Source organism: Pezoporus wallicus, unplaced genomic scaffold (assembly GCF_028554395.1).
Source record: "Pezoporus wallicus isolate ANWC-B61680 ecotype Strahan unplaced genomic scaffold, APGP_CSIRO_Pwel_v1 contig_14862, whole genome shotgun sequence".
NCBI lineage: Eukaryota > Metazoa > Chordata > Aves > Psittaciformes > Psittacidae > Pezoporus > Pezoporus wallicus.
The window spans coordinates 258837-284410 of NW_026638252.1; the positions used below are offsets into that span (position 1 = coordinate 258837).

The window sequence follows — 25574 nt, forward strand, 5'->3', positions numbered from 1 at the left end:
AAACTCCAGGTCTTTTGCAAAGAACCAACACCCAAACTAGCTTTTTAGATGCTCTTTATGGTGATTTTAAGGGTCTTTTCCAATTTAAACAATTCTGTGGTTCCTATTCTCATTCTATCCATTTCTCCACTAGTCCTTGTGGCAATCCTCCTTCCTTAAACTGGAGAGGGTAATGGGGAGGTATTTCTATCTGTTTGTAACTGCTCAGCTGTATTCTTGGCCTCTTCAGCTGAGAAAGTGGGTTGTTTTACAAAGGCTAGAGCATGCATATCATATTATATAGCTTATCTAAAAATCCTCTACGAGACAAGCAGGATTTATGCTTAGAAGGAAATAATCCAATGACAACCACAATCTGTGGACGTAGGGTAGTGCAGGAAGCCTCCAAAGCAGTCTTCATTTACTGCTTGTTTCTGCCACCATACAGATGTTTTATTTACATGATGATCTCTGTGTGTCATTAGGAATGGCTGGGAGAAGGCGCAGAAGCAGTTACACGAGGAGGATATTTAGTAGTGCCACAGCGCAGTAAGTCCTTTTCCTGTTCTGTAATTTCCTGAGGCACATTTAATCACTTTTGAAAAGCACAGAAATGTTCCATGTTCCAGCCTCACTGTTCCATGTGAGAAGTGTTCTTATTGTAGCCTACCCTGTTGATGAGAGCAGACACAGTGAGACACAATGACAAGAGAATATGTTATTGTCATACCCAGATGGCTTCCTGACAGCCTGCTCAGATACGAGGGAACCATCAAGCATGTTCTGTGGTTACACTTCTGCTGTCTACGGTATTGCACTTACTGAGATGTCCCACAGCAGTTCAAAAAGATGCATTATTAAGGGTGGCTGTAACACTGATAATGTGAACTGGGCAGGGGAAACCTCAGGCCTTCTGGTGACACTGGAGCTTGGTTAAACCGCTCTGGTGCTCAACTGCAGTGTTGCAGCTCCTCTGGAGTCAATAATGTTTCCTCCCAGCACTCCTTTCATATACCTTTTCACTGTCCTTTCCATTCCAGATTAAGAATAATACGTTATGGTTTAGATACTTCAGTAAAATTTGCTTTAGGCATGTAAATGCATGCTCTTTGGGTTGCTCTAAAGTTTGTATAAAGTTGCACTGAGTAAAAGCAGTGTGATACCTTTTCCTCTCCTTGCCTGGATCGTGTTCTCTTCATGCTAAATGGTTTATACATGTTCTAAGTGGAAGGAGTAAAAATAGCAATGCTGTGTATATTAGAATATTTTGTTATTATGTTGTGTATATGCTGTGTATATGCTGTGTATATTAGAATATAAACGTTTCTCAAGTCTATAGTGTTGTAGCTAAAGGAAAGTGCCTCTTTCACCTCTCCATCCACCTTCCTTTTGTTTTCCAAGATTGTGTTTGTTCTGAACCTGCTGCAGTGCTTGTCTCCAGGAGAAAAGTGAGCTAATATAATGGGTTAAAACTGACTTAAATGGGTAACTCAGACATTCTATTTTGGCTTTGAAATGTCTTGTTTCAGTTTGGCTTATGTAAACTGAGAGTAGATTTAACAGGTTTAAGATCCTTAAATTGAAGTAGGTGTCTTTGTATGGGGGTTTTGCACTTGGTAAATCAAATAAAACCTGATTTATTTTCTTAATACAAACAGGAGAGATTTTCCCTGACTTCAGCTGGTGTTCAGCAGGTGGTTTGAGGTTTTTTTTTTTCATTAAAATACAATCGTTTGCTTCAGAGTGTTGCAGGAATAGCCTGCTGCTTTAACTGGCAGGCACCCGGGAACTAGAAGGTGAAAGGAAAGAGTAGGTGATACCATAATAAACTCTTGCCAAATTGAGGTTAGAGGGAATTTCCATTTTCTTTGTACATGGTATTAAAAGTTCTTATTTACAGTGAAGGTAATGATGGTATCCAACAACCTTTTTCATTCCAGGGATGGAAGGATGCTCAGCCATCTGTTCCTGATGCAGAGCTAAGACAAACCTGTGGGATGGAGAACCTCCTTTGATAGACTCTGAAGAGAGCACTGGATCAGGGAAGGCTTGTTCACAGCTGAGAGTAACTGAGGTAACACTTGGTGATGGAATAAGACTTTGAATTATTTTAATAGTGAAACTTACCTTGACTTTTAGTCACCTGTTTAAAATGTAAGCAAGAGCAGTACAGGTTCCCTGTTTAATACTATTTCCCATGTGTTAAGTGTCTTCAGAGTGGACCTCTCCTATGGAGGTTTTCACATTGTTAATCTTAGTATCAGAATGATTATCAAAGAAGACAATGCTTCTATCAGAAGGATCTGATAGAAAGACTGAAAACAAGGCATCATATTCTGCTTTGAAAAAATGGTATGATGTTTGTGTGTTTGAGAGGAGGTATTATTGTTTCAGTGGCTCAGTCATCCAGATGCACAAGCATGCCTGTAGAAGAGAGGGAGGTGAGGGGCAGAAACCCTTTTGCTTTCCTTACCCGCACAACTCTTTCAAGAAATTACAAAGCCAAGACTTGCAACAAACACAGTTCTGATGTCAGTAATTACGCTAAGAAATGGAGCTGGTTCTGGAAGCAATAAAAAAGCAGCAGGCTCCCCTGCTTAAACTTATCTATAAAGAGGATTTGTCTCCTTTTTCCATGCCTTCAGAACTCCACCTGACATCACCCGGGCCTCTGCACAGTCTGGCTAAGAGGCCATTTTCTGACTTCCAAGAAAAACAAATGGAAATGCAAAAACTTGCATCTGGCCTGTTACCTCATCCCCAACCACCCAGGTGGTTTCGGAGTCATCCTGGCATTCCTGGTTCCTTTTTCACTTGCTATATAATGAATAATAAAGATTATTGAGACATGTACAGAAAGCGGACAACACTTGAAGCTCAGTTAGAAGGACTGATCCTGCATTATTTCCACATGAACTGGTAAGTTTGTTCAGGTATTAAAGAATCTGTTCAATAAAAGCTCCTGTGAAGCCAAGGTGCACGTCTGAATTATCCGCATAATCCCTTGCTTGACGGGAGGATTGCTCCTGATGTTTTACTCAGAATGTATTTCCTTTCTGTGAATGACTGTCCCTTGAAACAGTTCAGAAAGCCAGTTTTGGTGTAAATGTGTCCCTTATTCTCAGAAATCAATCTGCACTACTCAGGATGTTTTGGTTTCCCTTCCACAGGCTTTGTTTTGATTCTTGGAATTTTAGGCAACTCCTGAAGCTTTGGTATAAAACAGCAAGATCAAACTGTCTGGAAAAGCTGTTGTAATGAGCACCTCACTGTTCAGTAAGTACCTTAACTTTGCTTCAAGTAGAGGAAAGGAAAAAAAAAGGGGTCTGCACTGTCTTTGGAGCATTTCAAAATATACACAGAAAGCACTAACAAAATGTAGAATTCCAACTGCTGTCTCTCCTTTCCAAGGAGAAAACACTGGATGTTTCGGTATTTTTATAGGACGTAGACATCAATTCTCATACCTTTTGTGTGGATTAGAAACTGTTCACAAGCAGAACTGTTTTATCCTATTCTAAGATATTGTCCACTGGTGCAAAGGTTGCTTGTGTGTCCTGTTCATGTCTTTAGGTTTGTGAACTTGACATTAATAGTCACTTAGTTCTCATGGTTGCAGGTGCTAATGAAGAGAAGACTTGGGCTAGGGATAAAAAGTTCACAGTTCAGGCTTCAATATGATATTTTCTGACATACGGTCTTATATTTACTGTATACAAGTTTATCAGAATATGGAAGTGTGGTCTGATGAAACTAATCTGCTATTGTAATCTGCTGCTGTGTGGAGAGATGGGCTGTCATTCTTCAAACACAAGAACAGCGTTCTCCAAGTTGAAGGGGAAAATCGCCCTTTACGTGACACATTGGTGGGTTTTCATGCTATTTTTTGAATAACACTTACTGAAGAAATAAATTATTTGGTTCTGTAGAAGGTCACAGATGTTGTGAATGCCATGACTCAAACACGCATTTCTTTTTTCTCTTAAAGACTAAAGTAACAGTAATTGAAATTGATCAAAGAGATAGTGTCTGAAGTTGTAACCCTGAGGTTGGAAAGGTTTTAAAAATAGTACCAGACATGTATCACATCTGCACGGTACAGAATGTTTGCGTCGCCTGAAAGATCAGAGCTGAATGATGTAGGGCTGAAGGTGGTGCAGTCTAGCTGCACAGTAACATCTAATGGTAAGACCAAGTCAACCACAGCTTTTCTCAGTGTTTCCACTGCCTCTCTGAAGCCTGTCAGTGTAATACAACAGGAGATGAGAGCTATTATGGAACACTTCACAGCTCTAAATCTTTATGGCTTCCTCTCTCCTACATATAAGGTGTGCAGTGGTCAGGCCAGGTATCTGTTTTTAGGGCTGATGGAATCTGAAATGAGGTCTGTGTATTTGCACATGGAACCCAAGGCTGTTGGGTTTGAGCCAAACTTTAAGAGGAGCTCAAGCCCCAAGACGATGGCTGGAAATGTTAGTAGAGACCACAAGTGTTGCATACGGCTCTGCTATGTGCTACAGGTCTTTTCAGTGTCAAATGCTGCACATAAATTATGGTTCAGGCACCATTTATAAGAGGGACCACAAAGCCATTGCACCTTTCTGTTACTTGTTCTGCATACAAACTTTTTCTATATGTAAATCAAGTACCGCTTCTTAGAAACACAATTCCTAGTTCTAAAATAAAGTCAGCAAACTGGAGCTTTTTTTTTTAAAAAAAAAGTATTTTTTATTTATTTTTTGAGATAGAAAAGATCCAATTTTCCCTCAGTGGCTGCTATTTAACCCTTGGAAATTGACAAGTTCTGATACCCTCTATTTTTATAAACAGGTCCCTGTCCCAAAAGGAAATTCCAGTGTGGATGACCTGGACAGTCCAGTTCCTAGTTCACCAGAAGATCTCTGAATTCTGTGGATTTGCCACAATCCTTATATTCACCTTGTTCTTCCTCAGGGAAGCGGCAGCTGCAGGCATCATCTTCCTGAATTGACTGTTCAGATGTTGTATGCACTAAAGAAAAAAAGCAAGTGTTTCTGACTTACAAGGCCAAAAAACCCACAACTATTTTCAGCTGTCTTTGAAAGCGTTTAAAAACCTGGATTTCTGATTTCAACAGTAAAAACAGAAGAGAATTTCTCTTACTTTTCTTGAAGACAGCATGTAGTTTCTTTTTCTGCCAGATACTGAAGCATATGCATGAAGGCAGCAGAAACACTATGCACAGCAGCCCAGCTACAGCAAGAGAAATTCTGACAACGTCCATCTGGAGGTCCTTCCCTAGGAAGCAAACAGTATTCTCTAAGAAGTGTTACAGAGCAGAATTCTACTGCCCTTGAATCAGCTGACAACTTTGTCTCCAACTCTGCTTCTAGATAAGTCAGCAACACTGGCAATGAACAGAGGACAGACTCTTGCTTTAAATGAGGTGAGGGCTATAGAATGTTTCAAAGTAAGTCATACTTCTTTAGCTCTATCAGCAATATTATACAATGACTCACCTGGCACAGTGATAGAAAATGGAATTGCAGGAGCTGTGGTAGACAGAGTAGTGACTAAAGTGGGATTATCTGAAGCGTGTTTGCAAATGACATCTTTTGCTGCAGTTCCAGGCTCCAGGACTTGGTTTGCAGAGCACCTAAAAGACATTTAAAGCAAAACAGGAGGAGAGGGGGAAAAAAAAACCAAAAACCAAAACAACAACAACAAAAAACCCCGAAGCAAACAAACCCACAAACCAAAACCGTGGCAAAAAGTCCACTCCAAATGTAATAGCTGTAGCAGTTATTTTTTACGTGACTTACTTGGTCCAGTTTTTACAGGAGCCATCAGGCTGATCATTAAAAGTTCCATAGCGGCAAGCTCGGCAACCTTCAACAGACAAGGATGTGTAAACTTGTACAAGGTGAGCATTTAAATCAACGTGGAACATTTTTGCCTGCTTGTACAGTAATTATACAAATGTGGATCATAATTACTATTCCATAAGCTGCTCTAAGTATGCGAGGCAAGTGTGAGCTATGGTCCAGTACAGCACTCAAGTGCAGGGCCAGTTTATTGGCACGGGATGTCTCAATCATGTCTAAATCTTAGAGTTTCCAGGTGTTTCCCACATGGTGCTGACAAAAGAGCCTTCATGTGACGGGAACTCATTAGTATACAATTTGAGCTACAATTTCATGGGTTTGTCTGCTTCTGTGTGAACTGTTCATAGCAGTGGCAGCTTTTATCTAGTGAGGTCCTTACTCTAATTGTTCCCGTGCAGTGCAAGAGGCAGCGGTGCGTCTGGTGGTGGGGAAAGGCAACCTTACCACTCCTGGTGCTCTCCTGGCCCACGCCGCAGCTCCGGTCGCAGCGGGAGCAGCCGTCGCCACTGCAGCGGTACCCCTCCGTGCACGTGCAGACAGCATCGCTTTTTGAGGTACATTCTTCTAAGTACATGAATATTCCTGAACGGCAGAAGCAAGGTTTAGGTTACCTGCGCCGATGTGGGGCAGCAAAGGCTCGGGAGCTTTGCTCTTACAACAATTTGGCTGGTGGCTTCATCGAGCAGCCCCGCGTTGTTTCGGCAGTGCCACTGTCACTCGCAGGGCCGCGCCATCTGTTACCCCGCCCGGTACCTTCGCACTTCCGACACAGGGTGCAAACGTCGAGTCCCGCCTCGCTGGAGAACGTGTCGGGAGGGCAGGGCCGGCACCGCCCGGCCCGCCAGCAGTCCGCGCTCGCCACGAAGGTACCTGCGGGCCGAGACACGGAGTGGCTGCCGCGGGGCCGCGCCCGGCCAACCCCTGCCCAGCCGGGCCCGGGCCTCACCCGCTGGGCAGTCAGCGCCGCACGGCACCGCGGCCGCGGGATGCGGGCTCAGCGCCAGCGCCAGCACCGCCGCCGGCAGCAGCGCGAGTTGCGCCGGCGCTGCCATGGGGTCGGTGCGCGGCGGCGCGGCCCGAGGCACTGCGAGCGGGGCCGTCGGTGCCGGCCCTTAGGGGGCCGCCCCCAGAGGGCACGGCGGCTGCGTCACTCGGGGGCGGTGGGGAAACCCCGGCCTGGCGGGGGGCGGTTTCGGTTCCGTCCCCCACCACAGCGCGACCCCCGGCTCTTCCGGGCAGCGCCCGCAGCCCTCTCAGCGCTGCCGGGCAGCGCTCGCCGGTCCCCAGCGGGGCTTCCCGGTGAGTCCTGCACGGAATCCCCGCCGTGGCTCGCCAGCCCGGGTCGGCCAGGCCGTGCCCCAAAAGGCGAGGGTCAGACCGCGGGTGGCTGCGGCACCTCGGCCGTGCTCGGGTACCGCCCCCCCCCCCCGGGACCGAGCGGGACCCGAGCGCTGCGGCCCGGGGAAGGGGGGGGGGGGGGGGCGCTGCTCCGCGCCCGGCGACTGAGGCGGGAGCGAGGCCGCCTGCTGCGCACGGCCCGCTAGCGGGGGCGATGTCACCCTCCCGCTCCCGGCTGAGCCCCGGTCGCGTGGCCGTGGGCGGTGCTGGCCGCTGTGGGCCGGAGCGGGAGGCGGGAAGAGGCGCTCCGGGACGGGTTGTAGCGGGCCGGCGGCTGCACCGGAGCTGCGGCACAGGGCAGGCGGCGGGCCCGGGCCCGGGTCCGGTAACGCCCGGGGTGGGCAGTGCGCGTAAACCTCCCCTGGCAGGGAGCAGGACCTCAGGGAAGCCCCCGGAGAGGTCCTGCCCCGTGACACACGGGGCCGCTGCGGCTCTGAGGGGCGCAGTCAGCAGCTCGGTCTGTTGGACAACACTGAGACTTCCCAAAGCCGGGGGAAACCGCCCCGGAGCCACGGTCCCGGGGATGGGTGCCGCTGAGGCAGAGCTTGGCTCAGCACTGGGGGTGCGAGGGCCGCTGAGGAACAGCAGCGGCAGCTCCTTTCGAAGGTACGTATCCGCCCTTGCTGTGGGAGGGTGACACGGTTATGGCGGAGGGCACCGGAGCGCGCTCTTAAGCGGCTCCAAGCGAATGAGATCAACCCAAAGCTTGCTCGAAGGGACAGGCGAGTGCCGGGCAGCCCGGCAGAGAACGGGGTTAAGCGGGGAGGAGGGGCCGGGCCGCGGCGGTGAGAGGGAGGGCGGGACCGGGGCGGGGACTCCTGCAGTCTCCCTGCCCACGGCTGAGGTGAGTCGCAGCCGCCGCTCCGGCTGCGTGCTCGGGCCGCGGTGCGCCGTGGGCTCGGCGGTTCTGCCCGGAGGAAGCCCCGGAGGGCCGTGGCCGTGGCGAGGGGGGTGCGTGGGGCCTCGAGGCCTGCCCGAGCGGGCGCTGCGGCGGGCCGGGCGGGGGAAGGCCGCTTGCTTGACTTTAAGGGCCCAGGCCTCCCGGCGTCTGTGCGCCGTGCGGTTGCAGGCCCTGCAGCCTCGCCCCGTGCCCCTGCTCGTGGTCTTATGAAATCCCCGCTACGTCGCATGGCGCCGTGTGCTAAAATAAACACGAAGGTGCAGGGCCGTGGCCTTTCCGCGGGATTAGCTGAGCTGGGCAGCGTTAAAGCCTCCCTTTCGGCGGCAGGCTGCAGGGTGTGATTGCTTTAAAGCCGCCTTCATGGGGTTTCGGATTTAACTGCCAGAAGGCACCCTCTGGAGAAATGTGCGTGCAACTCCAAAGGGGGGAGTATGCGTAGCTTGAAGACTCGAGGTAGCCTGAGCATGTGCTGGCACTGAGAAGCAAACGAACGCTTTGTATGTTGGGTGGATAGTTGGTTAAAACGGGGTGGCTGCTATGGCAATATAACTTGGTTCTGCCTTCTCTGGAAACATTCTTGCCCTGGTAGCGTAGACAGCGTGGCAGCTATGTACATACGCACCCATGTAAAGAGCAGTACTAACGCTCAAGAATTTGCCAGTATATTACAGTAAATGTCTAGGGGCAGTAGGGAGACACTGCATTTTGCTGGATTAGGGGAAAGAGAAAAGCTTTCGGGGTCAAGTGCCTATTTGCATCTAAAGAACTGATGAAAGAGGGATACAGACTATGATCTTCAGTATTTTGCTGTGATAAAAAGCAAACGCAGTATTTCCACATTATGGCTGTTGATGTTTGTTGGTAGGTAGTTAAATTCATGCATACTTACGCATGAATTCAGATGTGTTCGTACAAATTTCATGAAAATGAATTTTGTAAATCAACATACACCTTAAAGATGAATTGCTAAAAAGCTCCATGTTATCCTGAAGTTATTGTTAATACTTATGACTCCATTGTACTTGTTTGGTTGGCCTTGTGTTGACAGTACATAAAGCTACCCTAAAAGCAGGGTTTGTCATACTGAATTAGTCTGTTTGGGCTGGTTCTGCATGCTGTAGGGTGTTCTGCTGTATATTTGTCCTTGCTCATGGCATGGGGGTTGGAACTAGATGATCTTAAGGTCCTTTCAAACCTCAGTTATTCTGTAATTCTGTGTTACTGCATTTTAGAAATAGTATCTTTCTGAATGAGGAAAACAGTAGGGAGTGAACCTGGAAATAGACAAAGGTGAAGCAGGATAAGGAGATGGGTTCCTTTCAAGTAGGCAACTAAATGTGGATCTCATTTTATGAAGAGTTCCCAGATGCCACTTGCGTTTCTGGAAGGAAAGCCCCTACATAGAGAAAAAAAGTCCTGTGTCATAGGGTGATGACTTGTAAAATGCCTGCTTAAATCGCAGATGCTTTCACAGTATTCTCTCAGAAAGTATAAGTTTGTAAAGTTACTTTAACTTAACCTGCAAATGGAAATCTGGACATTGACCTCAACTTGAATTTAGAGGCTAAAAAAAAGTCTAGTTTGTTCCGTTTGCTAATTTCTGTGCTCTGCTCCCCCATCACACATGCACTCATGTTTCTCCCCCACAAAACCGTGACATACCCACAAAAATCTGTTACTGAGGTTTTGCAGGGTCAAGTCATTACAAGTCACAGGAAACTTTATTCATGCTGTGTGGAAACTAAATACCAGATATGAGGTCAAAGCTCATGTAAGCCCTTTCTGTAAATGCTGACCTGGGTAGGAGTCAGTAGTCTGGGTATGAGTGAGGGTGTGCAAACTGAAAACAGCTCTACCACCCACCTTGAGCCCTGCTCTCTGGCACACTCAGTCATGTAAAGTGTTGATTAGGCCATTGGTGCTGACGTGCTGTGCTTCCCACTGCAAAATGCTGTAATCCCTCAATACCATAATGCATTCTTTGTGAAAAAGATTCTTATTTCAGTGGGATTGCTATATATATGAATTGAAGTTAGTGAACCATTGAGGTGGCTTAAATGAAAGATAATGCAAAAATGCAAAATACTCACTGTTAAATGTTTGGAAGGATTTGTAGTAGGGGATTTGCCTTCTTACCACAGTGCCTCTTTCTGTCTTCCTTCCCTTCAGCTCTTCCCTTCACAACCATCTCACCTAATAACAACTGCTCAAGATAATGGCTTCAAAAAGAGCACTGGTGATTCTAGCAAAAGGGGCAGAGGAAATGGAAACTGTAATCCCCACTGATGTTATGAGAAGAGCTGGGGTGAGTATGCCGACAGTGAAAAGCTTTTTGTGAGTGCCCGGTCAAAGGAAAATCTTTGCCTCAAGTTGATGTTCACTGTGAGGAATTCAAGGTGTAGCCTGTTGTATAAAGTGAAAATGTGTCTTCCCACTGTTAGCTTATATGTGTGCCCTGGCCCAGATAAGCATGCATGACAAGTGGCATTTGTGCAAAAGATGGCCTTTTAAAATACAAACCTCATGTAGAGTAGAACAGATGTCTCAAGTAAATCTTACTCTGTCAGAAAACATGGCTACTGCCATGCACAATGGCTGGATGTGCTTTTCTTTTGTAGGGGTCTGAACAACTCTACATTACAGCTCATGATATGACATAGCTTTTCTTGAGCTATGTTTAAAATCCTGGTATTAACTGGAGTTCTGTCTGGAGGCATTCCTCATGTTCTTTGTTGCTATTGCAGCTGTAGAGGTGTCATCTGATTAGGTATGAAAATAAGATTTAACGTAAACACGCCGATTTCACATGTATAGAAATGGCTAAAATAAAAATTACCTGCTCCCACCACACTTGTCATTCCATTAATATACTCCCCATTTTGGCTTATGAAGAAGAACAAGCTTGCCTGCTTGTTTAGTGAATGTGAGCTGTGTGATATTATAACCAGGGATCTAAAAGTCAAGGGAGAAAACTGAAGATGCCATAAGTGTGTTTGAGAATGGCTTGAGCCTTCAAAGAGATTTTCAGTTCATTATCTGGTCTACTTAGTCCAGCTCTCCTGGGTTGTTTTGTTTCGTTTTATTTAAATCCTGTGGGATCAGATATTCTCTGAATGTCCTGTTTGAAAAGTTGAATTATTAGAGGTATTTGTTAATGTTTAGGTGGAGTCACTACTTACCTTGTACATTTGGATTTAATCATGGTTTGGGGAAGGTTAAGTGTTCCCTGTTCTTGACAGTTTTCATAATGCTTTGCTTATTCTGTGTTCTACTTAAAAACTAACAGATAAGTACAATTCCTGAGTTCTTGAACTGTAATGATACAAATATTCTTCTGTTAGATCAAGGTGACTGTTGCAGGCCTCACGGGAAAAGAACCAGTACAGTGCAGTCGAGATGTCTTCATTTGTCCTGATGCCAGCCTTGAAGATGCCAGAAAAGAGGTTGGTCATCCTGATCTGATATAATGGCCAACATTTCTCACAGTTTCAGAGGCGTTCAGAAAGCTTATGCATTACCTTCAGAAATACGGTGCATGTTATGGTAGCTCTGTGCAGTAGTGAATCACAGAGTTGTACATCCCACAGTGCTACCCTTCAGTGATGTCCTGTTTCATAGCATGTTAGGATCAGACGGATTTCATTCTGCGCAAGTGTTTGGTTTTGCGAAGCATCAAGCATAGAACTTTATTTTGCATGTTAGTCAGCCCAGCAAAAACAGCTGAAAAGTTCAGATGGAAAGCTAAAGGATGCTGTCATTAGACCTGTGCAGTAAGATTATAGCAAAACCACTTGTCCTTACAATGCAAGAGCTGCCATTTGCTTGCTGAAGCAAATTCACTTGGCTTAAAAGGTATTCCTCTGACAGACTTTGTCAATAATACTCTCTTCCTAGAACGGAAAATGGTATTTTGTTCCATGACTGGGACTGGTTCTCTGATTGTAAAGTGTTCTTCAGTGGAAGAAAGGTAGACCCTTTTGCTTCTCACTCCACTCAGCTGTAGTGGCCTTAAACCAGTGTAATCTATGTACCAGCCTCTCTTCAACAGAATAATTTTATCTTACTTTTTTTTAGGGACCTTATGATGTCGTGGTCCTGCCTGGGGGTAACCTTGGAGCTCAAAACTTGTCAGAGGTAAAGTTCTGGTATCTTAAAGATTTATGGGCATCCTCGTGAGTAGTGGGTGGTCTACAGTTGCTTAGTTATTCTGCAGATTCAGTTCATCTTCTCAATGAATCAGGAAACTAATTGTCTTAAGCCTTTCTTGTTGACATACAGGTGGGAGAACTGGGTAAATTCTTGAATACCTAGTTAAGCAGCATAAAAATGGAAGGGTGCTCTGTATTGTGGGAAAACATCTCTGTTCATAATCATACGGAGATGAAACAGTTGCAAATGAAGATGTAATTCCATGAAATATAAACCAGGCTGAACCCACAGGACTCTGCTCAAGAATTCTGTCTCTGGTGCCAAATTGTTGTAGTGGTAGTATAAATACTTTGTGGAAGGCAGGCAGACAAACGAGTTGATCTATCAGATAGGATTTAGATGGTATCACACAGTTTGTAAGCCCTGGAATATGAGTCAAGTATCCCATATAAATCTTCTTAAGGACTGTAGAGACTGCAGGTATCTCATGAATCTTTCTTATTTGCCTTGCAAAGCTTTTAAGCAGCGACTTTTTATATGGATTAAATTAGCTTTGTCATGGGCCAAGTACTTCCTTGCAGTGCCTTCTGGTTTCCTTGCTCATGCCTTGTGGGACAAGTATTTACTGGTTTCAGTTTTTCTCCTTAGTGTTTTCATTGGCCTCTGTTGTGAGGCAGGATGGGGAGCTGTCAGCTGGTTTTCTTTGTAAAACTTGTTTAGGAATTTGCAGTGGAAAAAAAATCAGCCATGCTTCAAATAATCAACCCCAAACAGTGACTTGTGAAATGATCTCTTCATACAGTCTCCTGCTGTGAAGGAAATTTTGAAGGACCAGGAAAGCAGAAAAGGCCTGATTGCTGCTATCTGTGCAGGTGGGTTAACAGGGTGTGTTGATTTGTAAAGCATTTGGATATTTCGAAGGGGCATGCTGATGGTTTCCTGTCTTAGAAATCTGTATTCCTGGAATTGAGTAGCAGGGACTTGTAATGTACATGCACCCGTCAGCATCTAAATGTAATAGAAGAATCTCTGAATTCCTGTGAACACTTAACCTGCAAGTTCTGCTTGGCATCTAATTCTTTCCAAGCAGTTGTATTTAAAATAAAAAGTAAAAGGTGACATGCTAAGATTTTGTACTAAATACGTGCTTATTCTGGTGATCTTTCTTTGAGGACACAGTACTGGCAGGACATCATTGCTATAAATTTATCTCGCATCTCCTCTCCTGCCCTTTAACTTCAGAAGGAGGGCTGTACGTATAGAATTACAGGCTCATCCTTCCTCATCCGTGTGGTAGTAAAAGATGGAATTACCCTGAGGAGCGGGTTGTCTGCTTACATACTCTGCACAGCTGGGTATCCAGTCCATTCCTTTGTAAGATTTGTATGGAACAAAGCAAGATGAACAATTGCCAGTGCTCCCAATTGACCTAAGGGGCTGGGTTAGGTACCTGTAGCTGAGAACAAGGAAAGCGGCAATGAGCGTGTAAAAGGCAGTGTAACAGAGTGTGTTTGTGGAGTGTTTTCTGGGTACATTGGTGGGGTTTTTTTTGCTTTCTTCAGTTAGATGAAATGCACAGAGAGATGTGAACACTCTTGACCTTGGCTGTGTCAGTCTTCTGCTTCTCCATCTCTCTCTCTTGCAGAACAATCTCAAATTCATGGTTGCCCAATAAAGGCCTTTTCTTGTAATCACCACAGTTTGTTTAGGTATGATTCTTAGACGTGATTCCAGCATAACACAAAGAAGGTTATTTCCCAGACTGTATCTGAAGCAAATCGAATGTACAGAAATGAATTTCACTTTAGGCAAATCCTCCCTTCAGGTTTTTTTTTTGAATTTCCGTAAGGATTTTTTGGTCAGATGACCTAAGACTTCTTGACCTAAAGTCCTTCCTCAATTCAGGCCAAGAAGGAAGTATGAAAAGAAAAGGGAAAGACTGCTAAAATCAAAAACTTAGCAGTTAGTCCATCATCTGTCCAAAAAACTGCTTGGCACACAACTGCAATATGTAAAGGCTTGCTCAAATGAGATTTTATCTGTTAAGTCTCTGAATTCAAGGCTTAACAAGGTCATAAAGTAAAAGGACCTTGTTAATGTCTTCTAGTTTCAAGCAGTGTTAAATAAAATGTATTATCTGGATGTGAGGTGACCAGTGTTCTTCAAAGGCAGCTGGGTGCACTGGGTGCTCCCTAAGCCTTCTCTTTTCTTTGTGTGTTTCTCTGCATAGGGCATTTTGTGTGATAGAACAGGAAGGATTATCCAGCTGTGTTCTCTTTGAGGCCTTTTGCTTCAGAGATATGGCTGGCATCAGTTTTATGAAAAGTAGTCTGTCCCCAGTGAGCTTTGGCCGCTTGAGGGCTTAGTGCCTGAACATGTGTTCTTAGAAGTGTTTGTAGCAGGAAGCAGTTCCTGACTGGTGCAGCTTTGTGTCCTTACAGGTCCTACTGCCCTTCTGGCACATGGCATAGGGTTTGGGAGTAAAGTCACAACACATCCTTTGGCCAAAGATAAGATGATGAACGGAGGTACGTACTGACTTTTCTAAGTTTCTCTCTAAACCCTTCTCAGATTTAATTTATTTTTTAGCTGAACCCTTGGTTTAAAGAAAGGAAAATAGCTTTTGTATCGTATTTTGTATCTCTGAATTGCCATAGTGCTTTCCTGAATATAATCACAATTCAACTGAATATGGTAAGACTGTATTTCCAAGTCTGTTTAACCTGAAAATAGAGGGCTCTATTGACATTTTCATCCTTGGGGAAAATACATTGCTGCTGTCGTATTAGGAGCAGGTTTTTGTTCCCCATTATCCTCTTGAGTCTGAGCCATCTCTTGCCCTTTGGCTTCTTTGCCTCCGTGCTGCCAGCAGCAAACCCCAGTAGCATCTTTCCTGCTCTCCCATGAATAGTGCTTTCATGCTGGGAACAGCTCATGGGTCCACACTTCCTTTTCATAGCTGAAGGAAGAAGTGGTGAAGTACTGTTAAGAAGTCATTCTGTGAACATTAACAAGTCTGAAGGGGAGCAGGAGATGGCAGGGTTCCTCCGGTTCCCTCTGCATGCTTTTGGAAAAAAGAAGATTGTGAACAGCTACGCAAAAGCGGCCTGACCTCCCAAAGTAACCCCACAGGAGCTGACAGGCACAGTGAGCACTTCTTCAGGAACTTGTAGAATCCAGAGGTACATCCCCATAGTGGTGTGTGCCTTTTTCCTCTGAGGACTGCAGGCAATGAGGAGCTGCTTGGTTCCAGAGGGGCAAGGCAGGCTGGGTCCTTCTATGAAGCATGATGCCGTTGTCGCTGCATGCTGACTGCCATCAGGGCCTACAGGCAGCAAGTGGCAGTGTCCTGGCAGGCAGGTCTGAAGCATCTGTGGGCACGCTGCTGGAGACTGACCCTCTTTCTGTTGTGTGTCCTCCCCAAGCACACTACAACTACTCCGAGAGCCGTGTGGAGAAAGATGGGAACATCCTCACCAGCCGCGGTCCTGGTACCAGCTTTGAATTTGGGTTGGCCATTGTTGAAACACTGATGGGGAAAGAAGTGGCCGAACAGGTGAAGGCACCCCTAATACTGAAAGAGTGAAATCCTGGTGTGGGCCAGGGAGTAAAATTTCAGATAGAGAATCTCATCCTTTGTGGAATAATAGTAAGATGCACTGTTGTAAATACAGTCTAATTGAGGTGAAATTAGCAACCATACTTCCCTAACCTGGGACACCTTAGCAAAGCAGTGGTCTTTATTCCTGGAAAAAGAACCCGTTAGCAAAAAGCTTCATCACAAAAAAGCAGTCAGCACCTAATAATCTTCGTTAGACTCTTGGCTTTTAAATCACATGGGAAAATGTTTGCAAAGTAAATAAAAATGAAGCAAACCTGCTTGTGTGTTTTTTTTCTTTGCATGTTTCCTCCTAACCCACACCTGTGAAACCTTTTTTACCACTATGGCTACCAATGTACTATTCAAAACAACTTCTGTATCGAATCTTACACGGTCTTCCTCAAGTATGAGCCAAAATGAGAAGGTGGTCAAGCACTGGAACAAGCTCCCTAGGGAAGTGGTCATGGCCCCAAGCCTGTCTGTTCAAGAAGCATTTGGACAGCACTCGTATATACATTGTTTAGCTTCTAGATTGTCCTGTGTGGGGTTAGGAGCTGGACCTGATGATCCTTGTGGAGTGTTCTTAACCTTGTCAAGCACCCTGGAATTCCTACAGCTAGAAGGTTGTCCACGATACTGTTGGAATTTTCTCTGTGTTAAATGATTGCAGATCCACTGAGCTATTTAAGCAGCAAATAATCAGCATAAAGCAGCAAGTTTGGATTTAGTAGTACCACCAATAGCAGTGCTTGTTTCTGCTTACTATAAACTGGAACTTGCAACAAGCCTGGCTTAAGTGAGCATGTGTCAGTTTAGAGGAATTGCTGGGCTCCAAATTCCTCTCTGGAGGAAGGAGTGGGCTGTATTCCCATGTGAATTAAGAATTTGGGATCAATCTTTGGTTTTGCTCCCTTTCTTTTACCAAATAACTCTGTTGTTACCTGGCACTGTCATCTTACATGACTGGCACATCATGCTAACAAGGTGGCACCTCTCTGGACTACCCCAGCTCCTGGAGACATAGTTCAGCATGCATCTCAAATGCACAGTCAGTACTTCAGAAAATTACTTTATAGGTGCCTTTTATGATTGCTTATTTTAATGGGAACCAAGTTCATTCTCAATTACTGCATTTTAGTAATGAAATACATAGGTCCTTTTGCAAATTTAGAATGAGGTAATGTCTACGTTATTAGTCCCTACTGGAAGAACTGCTTTGGCTGTGTGCTCTGCCTCTAATTTGTTTAGGAAATCTTCCATATGTTTCTCTAGCTTTGAAAGATGCTCAAGATATGCAAAAACTTGTAATCTCTGTCAGATTGGACAGGTTTGTTCCTTAAATCTGCACATCTAACTGGTATTGCCGTGCAAATGTAAAGCAAATGATGGAAGGATTCTTTATCCTAGAATCTGGAATAAGCACTTTGTTTGTAAGTGGGCATGATTCAGAGTACAGGAAAAGCTGGGCATTCCTGGGCTGTAGTACTGCTTTATAGCATTGTCAGGCTTTAGTTTAGGAGCCTATGGTGATTGGGTATTTTTTTGCCACAAAACTTTGCTTTAACTGAAGAGGGTGCATCCACTCTTCTCTAACTAGTATTTACCACCTTGTTCCCTGACAGTTGGAGGATTTGGAGGGTCCATTGTTCGAGAAGGTAGTCAGTTAGCATCGTCTGTATGCCTTGTATCATCTCTCAAGAAGATTCTGGTTGTTGTGTAGGCTTCAATGCATAGTTGAGAGTGAGCGCTTTTACTGAATTGAGAAGTATTATAAGACGTAGGAACAGGAATATATACAAGGTGGCATAGATGCTAGTGCCAGCAGTGAATACTTCAAATGCTGAAAAATATTTTCCTTCAGAATTAAGGAGGTTACAGATGAAGCAGCAGCTCTGAATCAGTATAAAACAAAGAGCAGGTGGAGAGGGAGCAGTCTGGTTCTGCTGCAGTTCTTTGGCAAGTTTCTTTCCGCAAAGGAAAAGCAAAGTACACAGCACGGCACTGTGAGCAGGTGGAAATCCTAACCCAGGAATATGTCCCTCGGAGCAACAGAAAAAGGATGCTCTTCTAGTGAGAGAAAAGCATTGCCTTTAAAATAGGTGGAGACAGAAACAACACGTAACAGATGCAAAACAGCCTGAACCGTAGTACTTACAGCCATAAAAGCACACAGTGGAATATGCTTCATGGAGTAATTACAAGCCCTGGACAGCTTGCTAGCCATTTTGAATATGCATCTTATTTGCTATGACCTAACTACAAGGCATGAAACCCACAGTGACTGTCAGAGCAAAGAACAGTTACTTAATCAGATCATTTTCAACAAGAAGATGCATTGTGATGCAGGATACAAACGATGCAAAAGGGTAAAAGATGATTTACCTTCCAGCAGCCTGGATGACATGTGACTTGTTTGCAAAGATAAGCGTGTACCAGAAAAGTAGGAAGGTGCCAACTAGAGAATCACAAGCATTGCATTCCTACCATAACATACGTTCACAGCCTGAAGAAAGGATGTATTGCTGTTCTAGAAGTATCCACCACTTCTCTGCATGCATAGACGCTCAGCAAAGCTCTGTATGCAGAGCAGGTCCAGCCACACAACCTGGAGATGAGGGGATAGAATCCAGTTCTCTTGAATCCCAAGTACTCTATCCAGTAGATCACTAGTTAAGGGAGTAGGCAGCACTATTGGTTTGTCTTTTTCTGGCCACAGTTTGGGAAATGGGACTGACATACATTTTAAGCTCTAGAAGCAGGTTCAGACTTGTAAAACCCAGTACCCTATTTTTTAGGTAACTCAGTTTCTCTGTTGTCTGGGTGCACTGAGGGCTCTACTTACTGGCACAGCAGTTAGGTATTGCTCACAACTCTGTGTTGTGCTCAGTCTCTTTAGTGGCTCTAGAACCTTTGTGCTTTCAACAATTATCCCTTTGTACAACCTTAATTCCTCTGTACTTAGAGTTCATGGCCCTTCTAGTCCTGTAGATACTTAAGTACCTTTAGCAATTCAAGGCCATTGCACTAATGGTAAGGGGAGGAGGGAGTAAAGTTGATGTAGAGCAGTGACCATCAGTCCTTCAAACAGCTTGGAAACAGTTTTTCCAGGGTTGAGCAGCAGCTGTGGGCCCTGAGAGCTCATCATGGTCCTGACGAACCTCTCCTGTGCCCTCTCAGCACCCTCACCTGTGGCCCAGGAGCTCTATATAAGTTGAAGGTTTGGGCTAGCTCTGGTCTTTGATGAGTTCAGTTGTTGAGGGGCTTCTGGTCTGGCTTTGGGCTTGCCCCTGCTCCAGAGCTGCCAGGTGGTCAGCCATGGGGCTGCTGGCTGAAGGTGTTGTTTCTGCAGGACATGCTCAGCTCTCCTTGCTCAGGTATGGTGGGGCTGTGCCCCTCACTACTGTGGGTGCTGCCCTGTCTGGCATTTCTCTTGCTGTTGGCTCTATTTTGCTGTTGCTCTCTGCTAGTCAGTATTGCTGTGTTTGCTGTTAGAGAATACAGGATTTGGGGCTGGGCAATACAGCATCATTTCCTGGCAACAGTGATACTTTAGTTCTTACACACTCTATTCATGGATCTTGCTTCTAGAATTTAGGAATTTCTGAATTGCTGTCCTCATGAGAGGTGTATTTCTATTGAGACTTTTGCAGCTGCAGTTCTTTAAACTAGGTGCTTGGTTTCTCTGTGCTGTCAAGTTCCAGTTAATTATTTTGGGAGGCAAGTCTATGTAGTTTCAAAACCACTAAGTTGCACGTGTTGCTCTGTAACTCTGGGAGCTGCCTGCTTTTGTACATTGAAACATTTTCAAGTTATAATGACTTCTCCTAAGAAAGCATTGCTTGCTTTGGCACACGCACAGTTCTAGCCTCAGGCTCCCACTTCTTCCTGTGTTATTTTGTATATGACTTGGAAAAAGTCCTCTCCTGCTGAAGTCCCCAGCTGGGCAAGATGGTGAGTGGCAGGTCGGAGGCTGCCTTGAGTGGTGGCAAATCTGACTGCTGATGGACACAGCCGTTTTTAAGAGGACCTTTCCTGTTGGGTTGTAGGGAAGTGCTGTCTCCAAGAGAACTGGCCACAGAGGATGCATTTATCTGTGTTAGCTTCTCGTTGCCACATCTGATGTGTGAATTGGTTGCTTTCCCACTGTGGTTTGTAAAAGCGTGCTTTCTGTTCCTTTCAGTCATGCAGAAGGGAAATGAGCGCTTCCACTAGGAAAGTCTAGGAATAATGCAGCTCCAGCATCCTGTATGGGCTTACGGAGACATGGGCTTTTCCATCAGCTCCCAAATAAACACTTGGAGCAAAAGGAAGCGGGTTGGTTTTGGGGTGCTCTCCTCCTCGGGGAGCTACGGGCCATTAACCCCCGTTAACCGGGCCATTAACCCCCGTTAACCGGGCCATTAACCCCTTCACCGTGATTAAACGGAGGAGCCCAGCGCCGCTGCCGGGCCCCGGTGGCTGCTCCCGCGGTGCCTCCGGTTGGCGTGGGCCCAGCGCGCCCCCGTGCGGCGGCCGCCACACGCACACCCCCTGCCGGCGTGGGTTCCGCGGGGGGAGCGGGACTTTGCCCGGAGCCCCGACTGCTCAGCACTTGGCGGATCCTCACAGCGAGACCGTCCGCGCCCTGTCCGTGGTCTGTGTGTGCTGCGTGGGTCGCTCCCTTGTGCGCGATTGAATGTCCCAGTGTAAAGCTCAGGTGTTAGGAACTGGGCTGCTTGTAAACCGGCCGCCTTACTCGTTGCGCTGCTTCAGGGCGTGCAGTGGCATCCTGGTTTACTGTGGAGACTGCTTTTGATTGTGTAGGTCTGATTAAGCTCAGATGACAGGAGGAGCGTGGCCTGGGAGAGGCAGTAAATGGCCTGTTCAGATACCGCAGCCGGAGAGGCTGAGCAGTCATGAGCCGAGTCCTGTGTGCCACGTTGTGTAACCTGAAGCTAAGACTGGACTGTGCCTGCTGTCCCTGGCTCAGGGGAGTGGTTGTCTGTGCCTCCAGTGGAAGGGTTGCTTCGGGATTGATGGGGTCCTTGGTTATTCCACAGAGCAATACTGCTGGGTGTGTGACTGATAAAACCTCTAGACAAAAATAGCCTAACGTGGTCTCTCCACTCTTAAAAACATGTATGTTTAGACTTTTGGTCTTTACGAAACGCTAGCATTAAGCCACTTAAAGCTAGGAGCTAAACAGTTCATCCTTCCTTCAGGCTAGTCTTTCATCCTCAGCTCCATGCCAGCTCTCCATCAGCCTCTGTTGAAGGCAGGAGCTCACTGGCACTCGCCTCGCTGCCACCCATTTTTACAAGAGCATGTCTCAGGCAGGGCTGTCTGTTGCTGTGGCTTTTAAGGTAGTGACCACTTCAGTTCATTGGGCTTTTACAGCATGATGAGAAAATACTCTGTGAAACGGCAGCCCTCCCTCCCAGCAGCAAAAGCAGTTCAGGCTATTTAAATCCCATGAGCAACAGAACGTGTCAGGGTGTGTGCTGTCATTTCACCTCCGCCCTGCGTTGTTAGAGGCCTCTGCATTGCCACGTGCCGTGCTGTGATGTAGATTCTGCATCACAAGAGCACAGTCCCAATTCAAATTGCTTAAGCTCTAAGTGCAGGGGCGTGCAACCAGGATGCAGGGAAACTTTTCTTGACTAACTTGTCAACGTGAGAGATGACAAATGAAGTCGCCAAGCACAGCCTAATACGGATGGAGTCTCGGTTTTCCTCTGGACGTTGCTTAGCAGCCAGTAAGTGACAACGTAGGGATTGCAAGGCAATGAGTAACCCTGCAAAGGTTCACTGGCTGTTTGCTTATGTCTCTCTTGCACCTTGCCATGCAGCAGTTGGACTTGACGTGGCATGGGCTGATGTGGTCCTTAGTATGAACTTCCCTGAAATCGCTAAACTCCCTAAGAGCCTTATGCCTAAAGACTGCAAAGTGTATGGGGCTGGTTGTGTGTTGCAGTTGCCTTTCAGAAGGGCACTTGCTAGTGCTGTCTGTGCCTTTGACATTGTGAGCATAATAAACACATTAACAAAGGTACAATGAATATTTTTGGGACAGAAACATACCTCTCTGTCACCTGGGTCGGTGGTGGGCAGAAGATCATCCTTCTGAGGCAGGCTTCATGATCCTATGCTAGATGCAGGACTTGGTACATGGAAGCCCTCTTAGTATTTTATCACCATGGCTCAATGTGCAGTGGTGAGCATCCTCAAGCAGATTCAGGGTGGCAATGGTGGGGTAACCTAGCATGTTTTTTTCTCTGGTGTTTCATGGCAGTATATTTGCTCTCTTCTTTTCTTGTGGCTTCTACATGATAACAGCTTTTGGGCAACAGTTTTAATCTTCAGCAAGAAGCTGCAGGTTTTACACAGAGAAGCATCTCTTCCTCTGAATCACTTTGTAAGGAAATGAATAGCAGTGCTGGTTCCCATGTTTCAGTGGCATGCCACTTACAATTTGGAATACCTAACACCTTCTCCAAAATTAACCACAACTGGGATCAAGGTGCACACCAATATATACATAATATAGCACCAGTCTATGAGCAATCATGGGTGTGTCTTCCATATGTGATTCAGAAAAAATAATGAGCTGTGGGGATGAAAATAGGCATTTGGGTGGGGATTATGCAAGGCCTGAGTTACAATGCAGGATGGGTGGGGGTAACACCTCTTGCAGCTTACAAATGCTAATCACCAGCTCAGCAGCCAGAAATCTCTGCAGCGCCATGAACAAATATTAATAAGTATATTTAACAAATATTAATAAGTATAATTAAGCTTCATGTGCTGAATTCTCAGTGCCAAGGAGCTATGAGAAATTCTGCTGAATGTTTTCAATTTTAAATGAATAGAAGTGCTTTTGTAAGCAAGCTAGCAAGAAAATAAAAGATTAGGCTACTTTAAGTTTACCCCAGGACGACTCCATACACACACACAAAGTCAATGAGTTTCTTAACTGCAGAGACCCTACTAGAGATGAAATTATGCATCTTGTTACCCTTACCTTAAGTTTTCTTCTTGATGGTAATCTAGAGACTCTGTATTTAACATGCAGCTTGTCATAGTATTTAAAGTGTTTATAAGGGCCACAGTCTGTAATCATGAGTTTGAAGGGTGGGAATTCCACCATGACTGATCTGGTCATCATCTTAACCCTGAGTTCCTGACAAGACTCAGTTTGAATTCCATCAGTAACTACTCCCTGCTGTAATAACTGCCCTTGCCAAATTGGTGGCTGTGTCCTGGACTAGATGGATGCTTTCCTTTAGCATGTCAAACCTACCACTTTAGAAGTGTTTAAAAACTGCTTAAAAAGAAACCCAAGGTTGGAGCAGGAGGAAACACAAGAGCAAGAGCTCTTCTGAAGTTTCAGTGCAGGGGCAATTGCACCTATTTCAGTCTGGGAGCAAATGGAAAACCACTGCCTCTTGGCACCCATGGCTGGGTGGTCACAACAGTGCTACTGAGGCAAGAAAGAGACTGCTGGGGGTGAGCAGAAACCCCCTCTTTCAGTAAGGAGGCTGAGGGAAGCTTTGCCTTTCTCTAGGTGTATGTCTCTCTTCCCTGCTGTAACTCAAAATCCCTTGACTCTTCAGGCCTCAGTGTATCAAGTTATAACAACTTTGAAGTGTGATTATTCCAGTCAAATGGATCTGGCAAGGGGCTTCCTCCTCAGAGGCACTGTCAGGCCTTGCCCAGGTGAGCCCAAGCTCTAAATATTCAAATGCGATCAGGCTGTTGCAAAAGCATGTTGTGTCCTGACAAGTCTTATCATGTGCCAGGGAAGGAGCAGAGAAATGTCTTCTGGCCAGAACTTGCAAAGCTTCCCCCACAGCTCTACAGCATTAATTACTCGCTTGGAAAATGGAATACACTCCTTGGATCATGCAAACTGTGTCCCCCAAAGCACAGGAATCTGGTGTCCAAGAAACACACAAGTGAGGCTTTGACCTGCCTTTGTCAGTGACCCCATCACCATCACCCAGAGACAACCACGGAACTGTGGAGTGAGTCCTCAGTGAAATGTTATTACTTTGATTTTTTAAAGGGTAAAAGGGGAAGCTACTGAAATACTCAAGACTTGCCTATAAATTACTTTCCTCATAGTGAAGAGGCATGTGAGCCCTCTAACCTGCTTGAATGTCTTGCTCATAGCCAAGCAGTTGCTATTTTCAATTCAGGTTCAATCTGCTTTACTTCAGTTACAGTCGTACTAAACTTAGATTCATAATTCAACTTCTGGAATGAGCTGTGACTGTGCTGTTCTTCAGCTGACACACAGTGGGAAAGAGCTTCACTACAGACTAATTCTATTTCTTTATTTAAATGCTCAGGACTGAGTAGACAATACCAGAGCTTTCAGGAAAGGAGAATGTAGCTTTTGCTTCTGACAAAAAACTATAATGGGGATTAGGTTAAAAGTCTTCTGGAATTTGGAATTTTAGGAGAGGTTATGCCAGACCATTCAAAAGCACAAGCTGTACCAGGTTTTTAAGCTTTTCGGCACTATAAATCTGAAGTTTGTACTCAGAAGTAGCTCTTATTCTGAGGAAGTAGGTGTCTTGCTGCTGCATTAGCAGAGAAGATTTTCACCCAGTGACTGGGGAACTTCCACTGCTAGCAGAAATGAAAGTGCATTGCCAGGGTGTGAGCTGGGGAAATTGAAACAAATGCCCCCTTTGATACCCAAGCTGTGTTCAGCTGTTAGTCACTTCAGAAGTGCAAGTCAGTAAGCAATACCATCAGGTGTGAAGTGCAATGAGTTAGGACAGAAACCTTACCCCATCGCTGTACTCACAAAGAGAACAGGGAGTGAGACCTGGCAGCAGGGGCAGTGGCTCAGACTTGCTGTTTTACTTACCCAAATGCAATGCCCTGTACATCCAGGAATACAGAATGCCAGGGCTGGCCTCCTTGTCAAGAGGGCTTAGTTTCACAGTATGGCTTTTCCCCAAGTGCCTTAAGCCAAACCAGTCTCACTGAGAAAGCAGGAAGAGCTTTCTGTGGGGCATCTGCATGGGGAAGCTTTCTTCCATCCAAGAGTGGCTTTCCTACTAATTTGAGAGTAAATGCCATTAAGAGCCAAACTGAGATGAGGGCTTTGGGGAATTCACGTGCTTCCAGGTAAGGGGGAAAGAGTAGCCTGTTCAAGAACAGGCACCTAGGCTGAAAAAGAGGGTTCCAAGTATTGGGAATGGAGTGGGACCCAGAAGCAAAAGCTGTAAGAGAGTAACAGGGCAGTTGGTTTGTTTTAGGCTGAGTTCTAAAATGACAGCTACTGAGTCTGTGCCAAGCCACAACCAACAAGGAACAAGCTGCAGCTTAGCAGTGTCAATCTGCTTGCTTGCAGCAGGGACTCTGTAACTGAGAAAGTGTTATTTGAAGCATTAGGGTTAAAGCTGCTCAGCTTTAAGGGGAAGGTTGCAAGTACCCATTTGACATTTTCCACCTTGGAATGTGGAAATGATAGGCTGAATAACTCAGTCTTGCAGGATGGTTTATTGCCAGCACAAAACTACAGACACTGTGCTGCCAGGTAGGAAGGAGGAATTAAAATCAATGGTGTGCAATGTGAGCTATTGAACACTCCTGCAGAAATCTGAATTAAATGCAACACTTGCTACACATTTAACATCATTCAGATGCACAACTGCATTCACTGTTCAATAAAGCAAAGCCCAAAATG

General features: G+C 45.5%; 2 protein-coding genes across 3 annotated transcripts; one reads left to right on the forward strand and one right to left on the reverse strand.

The window, feature by feature from the left end:
• Window positions 1-4681: 4681 nt before the first annotated feature.
• On the reverse strand, window positions 4682-6895 carry TNFRSF9 (TNF receptor superfamily member 9). Its single transcript, XM_057410208.1, has 7 exons — window positions 6790-6895; window positions 6597-6713; window positions 6288-6425; window positions 5781-5847; window positions 5478-5614; window positions 5122-5256; window positions 4682-4989 (listed from the first exon to the last, which is right to left on the reverse strand). The coding sequence occupies exons 1-7, from the start codon at window positions 6893-6895 to the stop codon at window positions 4862-4864; spliced, it is 828 nt and encodes a 275-aa protein (XP_057266191.1). The 3' UTR covers window positions 4682-4861.
• On the forward strand, window positions 6586-16170 carry PARK7 (Parkinsonism associated deglycase). Of its 2 annotated transcripts, none has more exons than XM_057410233.1 (7): window positions 6586-6709; window positions 10312-10447; window positions 11484-11585; window positions 12217-12276; window positions 13094-13163; window positions 14733-14819; window positions 15717-16170. In XM_057410233.1, exons 2-7 carry the CDS (start codon window positions 10358-10360, stop codon window positions 15875-15877), a joined length of 570 nt encoding a protein of 189 aa, XP_057266216.1. In that variant the 5' UTR covers window positions 6586-6709; window positions 10312-10357; the 3' UTR covers window positions 15878-16170. The 2 variants fall into 2 exon arrangements, with proteins under 2 accessions (XP_057266216.1, XP_057266217.1); XM_057410234.1 differs by lacking the exon at window positions 6586-6709 and adding an exon at window positions 7120-7142.
• The last annotated feature ends 9404 nt before the right edge of the window (window positions 16171-25574 follow it).